Below are 17,194 nucleotides of genomic sequence, written 5' to 3' on the forward strand. Positions count from 1 at the left end.
CCAGAAGTGGTGACTTACTCCGTCCCGATGTCGTGGGCGTTGCAGATCAGGGTAGCTGAGCCAGCATCAGGTCTCTAGCAGGCAGTGGGAGAACAACGGCAGCGCCTTAGAGATGGAAGAGAGAGGCACTGCAACAGTCTCGATTGAGCAGTATCACTTGTTTATGCCCCTTTGATTATGCGCCGCTTGTGTGATTCCCAATCCCGAGTCCAGGGCCCACAGATTCCACAGGCTCCCACCAGCTTCAGCCAAGAATCCCACAGGTTTATTATCAGGAGCGCCGCCCGCACTTCCCCACCAGCTTTCTCACCAGTCCGACATAGCCGTCCGTCTCCGGGGACTCCCAGTCTCACTGACTAGGCCACTGGAGGCTCTGTCCCACTGCCTGAAGGTCAGCAGCTCCTCCGATGTTCCCACCAGGGGCGACCGCACCTTCCACCACGCGTCTGCACTCTGCGGCGCTCCCCAGCAAGGTCACCCTGCTCCCCTCAGATGAATAACTTCGGGGCAATCCACATACCCTGTAGCTCACAGGGTCAGAGCTCCCACAGAGGACTGTGTAGAATTGCCGGTCGTGTTCCTCTCCGCCCTGTGGGGCCTCTAGCGGTTCTGAAACTCCGCTCTCTATGGCCGCGGCGGCACTGTTCGGTTTTCTCACACCACACCGCCCCTCGCTCCGCATCAGCTACGGTACCAGGGGTTCACAGGTAAGGTATCTGCAGCGCTTACTGTCCCGCGTAGGCTATGGGTGCGCACAAGGGCATAGCACAGTGTCCAAAACACCGACACCGGGGCCTTTCCTCCGCCTTCAGCCCCCGGCACTGTCAAGCGCTCGCCTTTACTGCTTCACCCGTCTCAGCCCACCAGCGACAGGTATGAGGGACATCGTATCAGGGCATCAAATCTCAACTTGCCAGGAAGCGCCCACGATGCCTATGTCCCCAGTGGCGGCCTGAGCCATGAAGGTCTCCGCATTGCCTCAAGCCTCAGTTCAGCCCGTTGCGTAGGGTCTCGGGAGATGTCAGCTCTCTTCCCACAGTGGCGCTGCCGCACTTTAAAATGTCCACTCCACACAGCCGCTGGCCCTGCACAGTCTGCAGCTCCTGAAGTCCCGGGTGGCGCGCCCGCAGCTCCTATCAGCTTTCGTGATGGGTAGCGCCTACAGAGGGACCTGTCTGCGCTGTCCTGCCTCCATTGCCCCTCGTGGGCTTCCCCAGCTGCAACTGTACCTCTTCACTTGCCTCAGTAGTCGCTGGGGAACTGGACAGCAGGCCACCAACAGTTCAGTTGCATGGAGGCATTTCCACTACCCAGGCACACCGACGACGGGGACTCCATTTCCAGTACAAGGCGGTTTCGTAGCTGGCTGCCATTTCCTTCCACAAAATGTCAGCGCGCAGCCCGATCGACAGCAGGGCCGCGCGCTTGTCTTTCGCGGTACTTCACATCCAGCCAGCTAAATCGCGCAGTGCAGCTCTAAGCAGACGCAGCCCGCCCTCCGGCAACTATCCTCGGGCAGCGATGTTGCAGATGGCACCTCCATGAGAAATATCCCGGAATATAGGGAATCGAAGGACGGAGCACTAGCAAGTCGCATCCACCATGTTGCCCGGCTGGCCACGCCCCCAGCAATGCAGGACACTTATAAGGTGTGGGTGGAGATATATCGCGGTAGCAGCAGCATCTGAGGAAGGCTACTAATGTCGAAATGCATCATGCTTTGCTGTCTCCAATAAACGGCTCCCGAAGGTTTTCCGGTGTGGCCTCTTTCCTTTTCCTATTGGAGGGGTGTTTCGTTTGTATTCTACTCGCGCACATGCCAGAGGTGCGCAAGAGGACCGTTCTACCAAGCGGCAGGAGAGTTGCTGGCACCAGCTGTTTCAGCATTACTTTCCTTCGAGGTATCGAATTACTCCTGCCAGCCTCGAGTGTTGGTGAAGCTAGGGACTACTGCCAGGTGCAGCTTGTGACTGCACGAGGAGCCGCAATCACTATATTGTTGACTCACGACCCAGCGGACGCCTATACTGGAGACTGGAACGTCAAGGGGACCCAAGGGAGCCTGAAGTCTTCATTTTACCGGGACACTCCATTTGAATTGCCGCGCCTTTTCTCTGAACAGTGATGCCTTTTCCATGCAACATCCACCAGGGAGCAGTGCTTTCTGGGAAATGAAATGCTATTTTGGACTACATTGGGTGAAAAGATCATGTGACCTGGGGTCGGAACTTACCTTCCAATGAGGGCAATGCAGGACACTTATAAGGCGTGGTTGGAGATATATCGCGGTAGCAGCAGCATCTGAGGAAGGCTACTAATGCCGAAATGCATCATGCTTTGCTGTCTCCAATAAACGGCTCCCGAAGGTTTCCCCGTGTGGCCTCTTTCCTTTTCCTATCGGAGGGGTGTTATATATATATATATATCAATCATATATCGTATCACTGCCCACCTCAATACAACACCAAGATGGAATTGAGGCTTGCAAAAACTATCTGCGAACCCATTCAATCTCCCTGTTAGAACAATCAGATATGCTTGCCGATATGATAGACTTCTGTCTTAACCACAATGTCTTTTTGTTTAACAATAGATATTATTTGCAAGTGCAGGGAACTGATATGGGAACATCATTAGCCCCTACATACGCTAGTCTATTTATGGGTCGCTGGGAAGCAGAAATGGCCTGGAGTGAAAAAAACAAAGTTAAGATGGAACACATCATTTTATGGGTATGTTATATCGACAACCTTTTTCTAATATGGGAAGGGGAGAAATCAGACCTGGAGTGCTTTCTGAAATCCTTGAACCAGAATAATCTGAATTTACAATTTACATTTGACATCCAGGATAAAGAAATCAACTTCTTGGATATCACGATCTATATTGAAAGAGAGAGGATTTGCACTAAAATGTACAGAAAAACGACTAGTACTAACAGTATACTTCATGTCAACAGTAGACACCCTTTAACTTTGAAATGGAGTGTCCCATATGGGGAGTTCTTAAGGACAAGACGGTGCTGCTCAGAAGACTCTGATTTTAAACAACAAACAAAAGAAATGTATAGAAGAAGTTTTCAAACAAGAGGCTACCCGGAAACAGTCCTACAGAATGCCCTTAAAAAAACAAGTATGAAAAAAAGGGAAATATTGCTAAGGTCGAAAGAAGCCCCAAATATGGAGGAAGTAAACAAAAATCAAGATGTTAGATTCATAACTGAATATAATACATCAAGTAGGAAGGTGAGAGAGATACTCCAAGACAATTGGAAGATTCTACTTATGGATGAAGATTTAAAGAAAATACTTCCCACAACACTGAATATCACTTACAGTAAAGCCCCATCATTGATGGATCTCCTAACCAGTACTTACATGATACCAACCAATGCCCAAACTGACATGATTACATGGCTCTCAGTTCCAACCAGTGGTTTTTTCAAATGTGCAAAGTGTAAAGCTTGCAGATATAGAACAAACAAAACAGAATACAAGACCATATATGGAAGGATGAATAAGATAAAAGGAAAAATCACCTGTGAAATAGAATCAGTAGTTCATGTCCTTGAATGCCAATGTGGGATAAAGTATGTAGGTAGTACAATTAACAAACTCAAGCTCCGCATACTACAACACTTGAGAGACATAACGAACAAGGACTATCAGTATGCCATGTCTAGACATATATGGGAAACACATGATGGTAATGTGGAAAATATGAAATATTATGGCATCCAACTTGTACAGGAAAAACCACGAGGGGAAAACCTAGAACTGGAGTTACATCGAGAAGAATCCAAAAAGATCTTACTGTTGGGAACGGAGACCCACAACGGATTGAATATGGATGCAGAATTATATATTCATATTTGAATCATCTGAACAATTTATTTTTAGAAAATTTGGTTACTTCAGAATTTTATCATCTTTTATAACTTCTCTGATATACCAGTTCCCACACCTGATTGGAAAGACAATATGGAGATGATCTGCAAGAACTGTTGCCATGTTTTTGATATTGAGGTTTTCATCTATTTTAAAGTGTACTTCATAGATTATTTACTATTTTTATATTTTTGGGAATTCTGAACCTTTAATAATCTTATATTTTATATTTTGGTGCTTTCTGTGTGTACAAAATATTCAGGTAACTATCAGAAACCCTCTTCTTTAGCTAACTTCTGTTCTACATTTAAGTTGGTGGTTTCAGACAAGCATCAAGAATATAAGACATGAACTAGATACAATTTTATAAATGTATGACATTTTGGGTATTATTCTTCATGTTCTTACACTTTTGCATTAGAACTTTAAGATCCTGTCAATAATGCACTTTAGCAAACTTTTGCACTGATAGTTTGTTCCTTGGATAATCTCCACTTCTAGTACTGTACATGAAGTTATATGTTTACATACATAACAGCATACACTTTAATATATGATTAAACACTTTAAATTGATGGGAGCTCTCGGTTAAATCCCGTTAGCAACAAACTCCTATTGACCTATGCTACTATAGTATGAATATGATTAAAAGCAATACTCATCCGCACTACTAGTACATATACAAAGGGATAATGTAAGATCAAATAGATTTGCTTAGTTTTTTTTATCTACTCCATTGTGTAGCTTCAATGTGTAAATAGTTTTCTTTATCATTTCTTTTCTTTATTATTCCCAGTCAGCAATTTTCTCTAGGATGTCACGATTGATTTTCAGCTGTACTATGGAAGATGAGTGTATAATCCTCACAACTCCCATAGCCCCCTTTTTATAACTGTTTCGTACCCTTGTACGAAGATGTACAAATTAACCAATAATTGTTAGGAACCCTTAAGGGCACCACAGAGTAGAAATATGGGAGAAAGTATCCTTTGAGTATTATATGTGTATGTATTGATTTATGTATATTGTATATTAATTGCGACGTTATATGTTTGTTTTTAAGGATTCAACAAATTGTTGTTTTTATATTACAAGTGTACATATCAAAGTTTTTAATGCACAATCTGATGTTTTTTAGAAGGTACATATAGAATACACTGGCTGAATACATTTGTCTCTTTTTAAAGTGGAAATATTCTCACTTACTTGTTATGTGTTTTAAATTTACCTTTATGTTTATGTTTTGGTGATATGGGTTGTATGGAAATTGAGTGACTGATTGAACCAAAGAAGATTTCATTATTTGAACTTGGTCTTTCTAGTGCCCCACCACTTCGGTGTTTAAAGGGCCCCTCTCACTCTTTTTGAGACTTTTGTTTTTTAGGCATAATAGGAACTTTCATCCAAATGAACTTGATGATGCATTTTGCGCTCTATATATAACGTCAAATGTCAGTTTTGCATATTTTCGTGTGAGTTTTGTAATTATCTTGACACTATGCGTGATTACGCAATGAAAATTTTGATAATTTAGCACACCGCTAGGAGCTACTTATAAGGACGGCAGGTAGTGATTTTGTGGTTACACAAAAATCTGCAAAAAATGCGGGAAATCAATGTTCTATATTAGGATTTTGTTGCAGTCAACTAAACCTTGCTTTCTTCTCCAGCAAATATGAGCACCATCCACTTATATTCTGTCTCACTACAAACATTCCTGCATCATATCTCTAAACTAAAACCCTTGTTCGGTGCTCCTTTACACACTACTTGGGATCGACCTAAACAAAGTTCTCAACACGCATAAACCATCACCGTGTTCGGAAATGGTAACTTGCATTAAATTTGGTACTAAATTGCAAAACTGAAGGAGGTTGACACATTTTTATTCGAGCGGGTTACAGTAACCCGTGCGAATAAAAAATTAACTCGGTTACTCTTAATATTTTTTTCGCAAGGGCATTTTACTATAGTCACTGACAATCCTGTTGTGTTATATTGTATATACCATGTTCAATTAGCTTGCGGGTATACACAAATTGAAATACAGTACGAATTATAAAAAATGACAATATTTTAAAGCAACTGATGATGCAGATGCGAGCCCAGCAGCCTCCGTTTTCGAGACCAATATTTTAATAAAAGCCAATTTACAATAGCAGGGAGGCAATACAGTAATATTACGAGTGGTATGTCTAATATGACCATACAATTAAAGAAGCATAAGCTGCTTCACACGTGCAGTTTGCTGGGGCGAGTGAGAGGCTCTACAGCTCGAGCTCACTCACCTGGCACAAACATTTGCTTTAGCCAAACTGCCGATTGGCCAACTAGTAAACACTTACCGGTGGCGCGCTAGCAGTACACACGAGTGCGCGCGCACGCACCGGTTCTCTGCAACCAATCCCGTCCCTTCACGGCACCCGTGTTCCATTCGCTCTGTTTACCAACTATGCACGGCGTCAATGACAACCAACCGGAAGCAATCAACCACTTCCGGAACGTCATCCGACGTTGCTTTCCATGACTGTAAAGCAAGAGGCTTTGCGTGATAAGCTGGAAGGTGGTAACCACCTTGGAATGGGAGTCAATGAACCGCGGTTTTGTGGAAGCATTCGCGACGTGGAATTTAGCTGCTGATACATTTAGAAAGGCATTGGTTTAAAATCACAAACTATACACACGTACGTACGCAGGCACATTAATATAATCATACTCATGTATATCTCACTGGGCCTGTTACTTTCAAAATACATTTCATTTACTGAACCACGCATTTCTTGATTTTTTTTAATCAGAATGAGATATTTACAGTTTTATTATTACCTCTTCTATTAACGTAAGACTCAGTGTCATGAAAAGTTCCGAAGATACTTCTGGCTCGAACAGTAAAGTCCATTTTCTATTTCTAAAATTGTGGTGTGTGTACTTCCCGAGATAGGCTGCTCTATTTCGGAAGAGGGAATATTTGTGGCAAATTTACCTTTTTAATTAGAACCACTATCCTAGTTAGGCACAGTCTCCACCCTCGTGGTGCATTCTTCCATATTCGTTGCTTTGTGTCGTTTTGTTTGTCTACTCCAGGCCAGCCTTTCTTCTAGTTTGCTGTTTGGAGCCCATAATGCCACCTCTAAGGGTGACTTGGTAGGGTCCGGGTGGCAGCTCAAACTATATGGCGGGACTTGGATGAGTGGAGAAGCTGCAGAGGTATGAGATGGGGAGTTTATAGTTTTATAGCCGTAGGCTCCTGCCATTTAATCTCAGGCACATAGTGGTGCCAGTGGCACCGTGCTCCCAGTGAAAGCAGCCCCATAGAGAATATACAATCAGAACGAACATATGGACACCCACACTACACCCATATGTGTTCTTTTTACCCTTTTCCAGCAAATGGATAGTTTGCCATTCGTGCCCACTGCCACTCTCTGCCAAAAGAGCACCGTAAAGAAAAATAATTTAGATTAAGCAAGTAAAACCCGCTTTCGCTTTAAGCTGTGGATGTTGGTTATTGCTGTTTGCAGAATACAGCACCTGTACAAAGATTGTGCTTTTAGGTCCAGTGGTGCTAGACATGAATGACTTTTTGAAATACTTATTGGACACATGCGGTTTTCTAGTTTTATTATCATATTGTTAGTTCAATTCATTTCTACCTATTCTGATATAAGGAGGAATGGCCGAGTCACCCCACTCATTTCCTTCTCTGTGTTATTCATTGACCCATGATGTCTGTTCAGGTTCCCAAATCATGTGCAACACGTACCACATTCAATAATGCCATGGCGGAGTAGGTGTAGCGTTTGTGAATCTCAAAAGCAACGTGCTTTTCTTTGCTGTGTGTTCAAACTAGTTTGTTCTGGCGCACCCATACAAACTCACTGACGCAGAGAAGCTGCAGGTATTTGCACTGAACATTGATCGGCAGCCCCTACATGCCTTTTTTCACTGAAGTGTAGCAATAATCTGTTGATGCCATTCTACAAAGTACTCAATTTTGATTAAAGTGATTACACTTAACAGCAGATACTGTTATTTGGCGGACAGACTATAGCGAATATGTGTTCTTATATTTTTTCATTTTTTCACTGTTCATTTATTTTTATGTTTTTGCAGGTAAATATATTTTCATTGCGATGGAGGAGCAAGTTCGGAAGCCAATAGTTCAGTTAACAGGTTTCAAGAGCAAGGAAAAGGACGCACTAGTTAAATTACTGTTTAAACTTGACTGCACTTTCATTGACACTGAGGTGAGTGAATAATTTCAAGTTATGTGTTTGACAGAGCTTGATATGGAATTATATTCAAGTGAGATCAAGTATTCAAAAACTGTAGGGAGATTGGAATAGTGCAGTTTCTGGTCTCAGTACTCGAAGAGTCCCAATACATGGAAGCTGTTTTTTTCTGAAAAATACGAATTTAGATTTTAGTCATGGAGCCATTATGAGTGCATCTGAATCCCTTTCTGATATGAAAATTTTCCTTTTATGTTTGTGATCTTTGGGAGAATAAGCAAAAACACAATACAGCTGATTATTTTAATTTATGAACGACATAGTGCCTGCCAGAGAAAGTGGAATGACAACAGGGTATGTAAGAAGTATTTACACCAAATCTTCTCGTAATAATGCAAACTATGTGTGGAGTGTTCCTCAGGTTTTTAACCATTAGAAAGGGTGAGGAAGTTTAAATAACTATTTTTTGCATAATCTGTTAACATAAGAAAGAAAAACCTGTATTTTATTGCCACTTGTCTCTTTATAGCAAATCATGGTATTTCAAGGAATAAGATAACATTAGACTAAATCATCTTGCATAGATGATTGGAAGGGCATGAAGTCTTCCATACGTTTACGGATAGTGTCTGGTACTGTCTACCTGTATTTCTTTAACTTGAAAGGGAGAGTATCCACACTTCTCAGCAGTGCTGCAGTACATTTAATGGAGCAAACCGGTGATCTAAATAGTGAGTAACCGCACTTCTATATTTTATTTAAAGCACTGAACACCAGACATTTTGCTGCCTTCACTCCATTACAGCATTAAACAGCACAGCAGTTGTAGGAAGAGAATTGTATGAGGGAAGGGGATGAAGGCAAAAGGAAAAATATAGGAGCAATCCCTGGTTAGAAAAATAAATGTGTGCGCTTGGGAGTGCATGAAGGGCATCTCCCATTAAAAACAAGCATTGGCAGGGCAGATAGATTTCACCTATGCAAGATCTATTGGCCTTGTCAATGTTTATTTAGACATGTTGCACAGTAGTGCGCGCTACTGTGAAATAGGCTTAAAGTAAAGTAAAACAAAGTACAACACAGGGCGTGGAAGGCACGGATATCATGACCTTTACAGCAAAGCTACTCCAGGCAGTGCGAGGCAACGAGGACACATCCCCACCTGCTCTGGATCGGGCCCACTGAGTTGCCACGAGGACAGGACAAGCAGACAATGGTCTAGACATCTTAACCAGAGTGCACTTTTTCATGGAAAAAGTTGCGATTATGCAACTAGCTAGGGGCAAGACACAGCTTAAATTTCAAGGCCACACAATCCAACTTTACCAGGATCTGTCCCCTGTCATCCTCCGAAAACGCAGCGACTTCAAGCCCATCACTGACAAGCTGCGTGCCGAAGGTATCAGCTATCAATTAGGCCACCCTTTTGCACTTCTATTCCAATGGGAGGGCATGTGCCGTTCAATACACTAGCTGGCAGAAGCCAAAGCATTTCTGGGGTTACCGGATGATCCTCTGGCAAGGGATGAACCAACCCGCCGGGTTCTTCAGGACGTGATCTTAAACCGAAATGGGCTACGGTCCCCCAGCGTCGACCAAACAGACAACACGCAGAACTATAATCCCATGACACAAAGAAAGACATCATTAAACATCTATTCACCCTCATTCTAACATTTTGCCTTTGTCACCTTTTCCATTTTTTTTTTTGCATATTTATATAGCGTGAACTCGACCCAAAGGTATTGGAGCGTTTTACATGAGCAACGTATTTACATTACACATTCAGGCACGGGGAGATTAAGTGATTTGCCCAGAATCAAAGGATGTGGACGCGACCTCGAGGCTCGAACCCTGGTTTCCTGCACCAAAGTCGTCAGTTTAAGCCGACGGACCACATCCTCTCCCCATCCTACACCTCCTCGACATAGCGGAACTCTCAGACATCTCTGTCTCCGACCACGCCTACCTAGAACTCACCTGGGATACTGGTGTGTCCCGCCCTGAGCACACACCGCACTGGCACTTACCCCCACACCTTCTGTGCGATCCAGTGGACATAGAATAGATACGCAAGGGAATTACTGACTATTTTCTCCTCAGTGCGCTACCTGAGATCTCCCTGCATACACTTAGGGACGGGTTTAAACCTACCATAAAGGGCACAATAACGACAATCGCTATAGCACGGGGTGGGAAGCGAAACTGGTGGAATGTAAATTTACAGCTGAGATTAAGCAGCTGGAGCACCTGGACAAAGCGGCCCCCACCGAAAAATCAAAAGGCAACTGGCCTTGCTGCGTGGTCAATTGTGCTCTCATCGCACAGGCAGCCTTCTGCCCCTACGTCAGAGATACAATGAGGGTGGTGACGAAGTAGGCAAGCTCCTGGCCCGTAAGCTGCGGCACCTGCGCGCTAGGTCACACATTGCCAAAATACAATTAGGAAACACAGGCTGGGCAAATGCAAAGAGAGACAAACAAGAGGCTTTCCGGAACTACTATCAGGAACTCATTCCGCTCTGAATGTGACTGGGAGTCCTTACCTCCACACCATTCTACCCTCCTAGACAACCAAATCACGGCAGAAGAACTGCGCAATGCAGTTTGGGTCTTCCCCTTAGGCAAATCTCCCGGACCAGACGGGCTTCCTGTACTCTTTTGCCGCCTATTTCTTTCCCAGCTGTAAGAACACCTCCTACGCCTGTTCAATTCTTTCTCACAAGACACTGGTCTCACCCCCGCAATGGCGGAGATCTCTCTTATACCTAAAGTGGGGAAAGACCCTGCACAATGCTCCTCGTGCTGCCCAATAGCCCTTCTCCGTATGTATGCCAAGCTTGTTACTAAAATACTAGCTACTCGCCTCGACCCGTATCTCCCTGGCCTCTTTAATCCCGACCAGGTAGGTTTTATTCGTCAACGACAAGGGGCTGATAACGTTCGGCGTATAGCCCATTTAGTAGGGTAGGCTGGACATATCTCCAAGCAGTACCACACAAAAGAGGCCTATGGCAGGCCTTCAACTCTAAAGTCATGGTGTCATACATAGCTCCGACCACCTACAGTCGAGTGAACGGGAGGGCCACAATATTGATATCTCTGCACCGAGGCACACAACAGGGATGCCCACTCTCACCTTCACTATCCGCATGTGGGACTCAGATGGGATTAAAGGCATACCCTTTGGCAGCCAGATGCATAAGATCAACTTGACCTCCTCCTTACTCTAACCCAGCCCGACACCTTGCTCCCTAGTATTTCAGAAAACTTGCAGACCTTTGAGGCCGTCTGGCTGCAAGATCAACATGACTAAGTCATTCGTCCTTAACCTCTACATTCCAACCCCAGAGGTTAAAGCATTACAGAGCAGTTTATCAAGACGATGACCCACCATGTGCAACATGTATACAGATCTCCCCCTGTTGATCGCCAATTACATTGGAACTCGCAAAAATAACGCAGCCAGCCCGATGAGGTTGTAGGAGACTTGCTGTGTATTTATGCAAGCAGTGCTTTTGTTCCGTTTGGTATGGATGCGCAGCCGGAATGACCTGGGTTGTAGGCGATACACTGTGTTTTATAATGATTGTTTTGAGGATAACCATAAAACTTTAAAACAGAAAAAAATAAAATTAATATACCAGTTGGAGGTAGGCCAACACGGTTTCATTGTAATTACTTGCTGTCAGAACTCTCATTCGGTTCACACGTCTGAGTTTCCGAATGATGGATGAAAGTGGGTAGTTTGACAGTGATAGCTCTTAAAGTGTGGAGCAATTTTGCTTCCATGTTACAAACCTGATTCCATTGGCCGCAGAATACAAGAAAGGTTCTATATCCTCAGATTTTCATCTTTCCAAGATTGGATGTGCCTGATTCCCATGACTGGGTGGTGAGACGGAACAGAGTAGATGGCATAATGGGTCAATACACATAAAGCCTAAAGACATACTGTGATGGCAGAGCTCTTAAACACAGGACATCCTCCACTCTATTCCACCTCACAATAACTGTGGTGGCGAATGAAACGAAGAGCAGAGTGTTGAGGTGGCTTGGGCAGCTAAAGCATAGCTGCAAGGAATCTGCATCACAAAGTCCGACCTGTCAGTTATTTTTTCTGATGGATATTTCTGACAGCAGATTTCACACCTTTAGATTTTTTCCAGGCATCAGACTGGATCTGGAGATTTTTTTTAGCAGTGCTTACTTTGTGCATGTAGTTCACGCTGTATGGCTCCATGTGACTTCAGGTCTCTCTGAAAGTGAAAGATTGAAGCCTCATATACGCTTCACCCCTGCCCACTGACACCAGTTTCTTTCTTTCTTTGCCCTTCGATGTGGAGCTGGAGCTCTGCTACCAATGTTGTTTTTTCTACGAATGCAAAATTTGTCACAGACAGTTTGCTGGGGAAGATGTCTTCCACGAAAACAACAGGATTCAAGGTGTACAGTGACTGCAGGAAACAAATGTCAGCCACTGACCCACACAACATTCTTAGTTTATGGTCATTACTTGAAGTTGTGCGATAAGTATGCACCCAAAGGTGGTCAGGAGCTGGAGGCTAATCTTTACATTGTTGTTCGAAACAGAGGCCCCACTCTAAGTCATAGGGCCGCTCTCTGTTCAGTTGCTCAAAAAGTCCTGTTCCTGCTAATGAGAAATTGCAAGGGGTGTCCTTGAAAGGGCCCGATTCTTTTGATTCCAAGTTGAACCTGCATTTAGTCACAGCATGCCCCAAATTTCCTGGGACGTCGTCTACCCTGCAGCAAGTAACGGCCTTCAAGGAGGCCATTCTGCAAATTTTCGATATGCTGTACACTCCCTTTGTGCGCATTTGGGCCCCATGGAGTCGCAGGGACCTTCAGTTGGACTTCCGTAGGTGGGCCTTCCTTTTCAACACTAGCTGCGCCCTCAGGACCTGTACCCTGACATTTACCAAAGCAAGTCGAGACTTCCATTCTGGCCCCAGTGTACACGCTAGTTCCTTCGGTGACGGTGAAGGTTGACACACACATGGCATAGCAAGAAAACACCTGGAAAGGGATTTCACTCTCATAAAATGAGGCACATCAAAAGACAGTTTTCAGAATAAAGCTCGGGGTTTTATTTGTGCAACACTCTCTAACAGAAAGGCTTAACCAGATGTCAAATGAAACAACATATACGTGTGTGTGTGTATATGCGTATATATATATATATATATATATATATATATATATATATATATATATAACCTACTGGCAGTCACCAGTAGGTAGTTATAGTTAGGACCTAGTTATAGGTAGGTAGGTATAGTTAGGACCTAGTTTCCATAGGAAAAGCAGTTTTTGATTTGCCAATATCTTTGGCGCCGTTTGACAAATCTTCGCGAAATTTTCAAAACTAATGATGCGCTCCGGTCAGCTCCTGTCTTGAAAGTTTGGGGGTGATTCGTCAGCGGGGGCAGAGAAAAAAGGGGCGTCCCAAAACGCATTTTCCCCATGTTAATTTCCATAGGAACTTTAGACACGGCTACAGCCCGAACTGATGAACGGAACTACACCAAATTTGGCAAAAGGGTAGCTCTTGGTTCAGAAAGCACTCTGTTTTGTTAAATGGTGTAAATCCGTTCAGTAGTTCCTGAGAAATTAAATGTTTCATTTTTTAATATATCTGAGCAGGCTCTTCCCGGGTACGAGCTTCATTCTAATTGGCTGCCAAACCAGGAAGTGTTGGCAGCCATCTTGTGAATGGGTAACCAAGTCATAAGAAAAAGGTTTACAAAAAAAGGGAAAAAACAAGAAAAGGGGGCAGGGTAGCAACACCCTGACCCCCTAGGCCTGCTCTTGGTGTCCCACAAGGACCCCCAGGTCCCAAAAAACATTTTTTAAAAATAATTTCGACCAAATTCGCGCTGGGTGCGTGAATCCGGCCGAAGTTATTTTAAAAACCGAAGCGCGGTCTCCCGCACTTCGTTTATTTAAAAGCCCCCGGGTGGACCATGTCTCGGGGGCAATTCTAAATTAAGGTGCCGGGGCCCCCATAGCCCCGGGGACTGCCACCTCTCTGGGGCTTCATAAATTATGCGTGTGGGGCATGCGGCCGCTCCGGGGACCACCACCTCCCTGGGAGTATAGCTAATTAGTGTGGGGGGCTCAAGCTCCCCCACACTGCCCTGGGGACCACCACCTCCCCGGGGTACTAAATATTCAAATGCGGGGGTCCGTTACGGATCCCCGGCCCCGGGGACCACCACCTCCCCGGGGCTTTACAAATGCATGTCAGCAGCTTCCCTTGTGCAAAAGCAATGCCGGCTCTCGCAGGAGGCGGGAAGCAGACTGGGACCGTGGGGGCATTGGGGCACCCCCCACGGTTCCCAACGGTGAGGCCAGGCCCTAGGGGATGGGGTCCCCGGGGCCAGAAGTGGCGAGGGAGGAGGGCCAAACTGCCCCCTCCCCTGTAATTAAACATAAAAAAATAATTTTTAAATAGAAAGGCCGGCACTGGAGGATGGGTTCCCCGGGGCCATAATTGGCCTGAGGAGGGGGGCCCCACGGGCTCTCTGGAAAATAACAGGAAAAAAGAAGGCTAGCCAGGCGTGGGCGCGAGGTATAGTTAGCTCTACTAACTATAACGGCCGAATTTCTCTTGTTTTGTACGAGTGAAATGTCCAACTAACTTTAACGTGCCTGAAAGCTACGGTTTTTTCAGTGAATTTCAAAGTTTTTTTAAATGCTAATTTTTAACTATAACGTCCCTGAAACCTGTGGTTGTTTAAGTGAATTTCAAAGGTTTTTAAATGCTAATTTCTAACTATAACATAGCAGTCACGTTTGCAGCATGGTGGAGAAAAGTGAGCGTGGCCTTCAAACACCTTTTAGCAATCCCACTGTGTGGGATTTAGCGGAGGTAACAGGAGGGATAGATAGCCCCCAACGTCAACCTTGGAGGCTAACTACCCCTTTTATTACCTCCAGTAAGTCCCACACAGCAGGATTGATAACTTGTTATATCAGGCCCCGCCCCCTCCCTGCACCACTGTGCAAAGGCGCCCCCTGGCACGTTATAAGTTGAGGGATTAAGTCCCCTTGACTCTTGAGGGGCCCTGGGGGCCAAGTAGCCTACCAGGTACCTCCAGTAATTGTCACAGAGCTGCGATGCAGAGAGGTGTTCCGAGGCCACGTCCCTTTTCACACCACGCTGCAAACATGGCTTCTGGCGCACTGCTGCTCGGAGGATGAAGTCAACTTGTGTCATGAGGTCCTCAAAAACGTATTATTTGTCACAACACGGCGTCGTCAATCCTTTGTTGCAGAGGAGTGGAATTTGCATAAGTTTGGACCGAGCTTGGGTGGTCTGGTGTGACTACGCACCCTCTGTTCAGGAGTTCGCGGCGGCTGCTACACAAGCAAAGCGGAGTAATATATATATATATATATATATATATATATATATATGTGTGTGTGTGTGCAAGTAATACTAACACACTTATTGTAAGCAAATGCAACTGTTAAATGCATGGAATAAAATACATGGAATAGAATACAAGCAGATAATGATAACAATACTGGACGTCCACTGCGAAAAATCGGCACCCTCCTGGCAATTGGCATGCCACTCTTCCTCTCCCACCTGTATGTCACAGTTGTAAAGAATGCATTGTTAGTGGGCTGGCGAGATGGAGATAAGCGGCCTCTTGTCTCTTGTGGCGAGTCAGCTCCATATAAGCATTTTGGAGTTTAAGATGATCCATTTGACCCTGAAAGCTTTACTCCCAACCATCAAAGGGAGGTTGGTACAACCCTAATGGACAAAGCGACCTCGTGGCACTGCAACAGGCAGGGCAGGGTGGAGTCCTGGGTCTCCTAGCAAGAAGCAGGTTCTAAGTAGCTCGACCATCAAAATATCTTTTTGGTCGCCAACCACCCAGTGGGGTCCCCAAACACCAGAGCAGACAAGCTGAGCAGACGTCAGCTGGTGGACCATGAGTTGTGTCTCCCTCCTGAGGTGGCACAGTGCATAGTTGATCAATGGTGCATGCCCGGGCTAAATCCGTTCATTGTTGTTGAGAAGAAATAGTGTCAAAGCTACTGGACTGTCCTTCTGTATGCATTTCTGCCACTTGAGTTCTGAGGAAAGTCAGGAGACCAGGCCCAAGCCATGTTAGTAGCCTCTGACTGAGCCAGGGGAGTGTGTCATCTTAGATCTCCTGGGCCTGGCTTGACCTCCAGTCTCGCAAAATGGGATGGTTCTGTACTGGAATCTCCACAAACTACACCCAAATGCTTGGATATTGAGCAACGGTACTCATGTTGACTTGCTGCATGAAGTGGTTGATGTTATTCTTGCATCCAGGTGCCCATTCACAAAGTCCATTTATGCAGGGTGCTGGGAAAAGTTTGTACTTATACCAAAAGGGAGTCACCGTTCCTGAGTAGAGAGAGAAAGAAGGGAAGTAAGAGGTACTCTTGTCGTGTGCTACTCTAATTGTGGGGGGCAGTGTGTCCTCATCTTGATGCCCTCACACATCCAGCAGGATGTCATGCTTCACCATTGGGCTTTAGCTCCTTGTCGGGCCGGCGCTGCAATGCCCCACGGGTCCCCCGAAGGGTCTCTTTTTCGGAGATCTTTTGATGAAGCCGTATGAGTGCGTGGGTGTAAGCGGCAGTGAAGTCCTAGAAGGTGTATTAAAAAATGGCTGGAGGGAGAGTGATTAATTTTTATTAAGGTGATCCCTCTGTCATTATTAAAACAAACTGTGTGGTACTGCTTTAAGGGATATTATGTCCCTTGGTAGCTGAGTAACTATATGTCCCTATTGGGCATATGTTCTGGTCAACATGTTTTGCGCTTTAGTGGTCTCAGGGGGAGATCCAGGGCGCTTCGTCAGGAACGAGTTAGAAAGTTGTATCTACAGTGGCCTGAAATTTTCGGTGCCCCCGGATAAACGAAGGGATTAGAACTTCCCTTAGTAGGTAGGGTAAGATCCCATGAGATCAGTGAGGGTCAATTGAGAGGGTTCTCTCGGTGCATCTGGGCTGTGTCACCTGTGTGCCGCTCGCTGTCTCCGCCGCCAATGATGAAGCATTACAT

The 17,194-nt window shown here is 45.0% G+C and overlaps 2 protein-coding genes across 6 annotated transcripts in view; one reads left to right on the forward strand and one right to left on the reverse strand.

Annotated features, from left to right (window-relative positions):
- The window catches only part of KIAA0825 (KIAA0825 ortholog), a 2,097,552-nt gene extending 2,091,181 nt beyond the window's left edge, over nucleotides 1-6,371 (reverse strand). For 2 of the 3 annotated variants that reach the window (XM_085632475.1, XM_085632477.1), the window contains exon 1: nucleotides 6,233-6,371. The gene's annotated coding sequence lies outside the window, so the exon portion shown is untranslated. Of the gene's footprint in view, nucleotides 1-6,175 lie in introns of all 3 variants that reach the window. The other variant, XM_085632476.1, reaches the window with a different exon arrangement.
- Nucleotides 6,372-6,444: 73 nt separating this feature from the next.
- Nucleotides 6,445-17,194, forward strand: part of SLF1 (SMC5/6 complex localization factor 1) — a 557,620-nt gene continuing 546,870 nt past the window's right edge. Inside the window, exons 1-2 of one of the 3 annotated variants that reach the window (XM_085632479.1) lie at nucleotides 6,445-6,571; nucleotides 8,001-8,134. In XM_085632479.1, the coding sequence (XP_085488605.1) occupies nucleotides 8,021-8,134 (114 nt within the window). In that variant the 5' untranslated portion in view covers nucleotides 6,445-6,571; nucleotides 8,001-8,020. Of the gene's footprint in view, nucleotides 6,572-6,784; nucleotides 7,786-8,000; nucleotides 8,135-17,194 lie in introns of those variants that run through there. The other 2 variants (XM_085632478.1, XM_085632480.1) reach the window with 2 other exon arrangements.

The sequence above is a fragment of the Triturus cristatus genome, chromosome 2_1, assembly GCF_964204655.1.
Source record: "Triturus cristatus chromosome 2_1, aTriCri1.1, whole genome shotgun sequence".
In the NCBI taxonomy this organism is placed as follows: domain Eukaryota; kingdom Metazoa; phylum Chordata; class Amphibia; order Caudata; family Salamandridae; genus Triturus; species Triturus cristatus.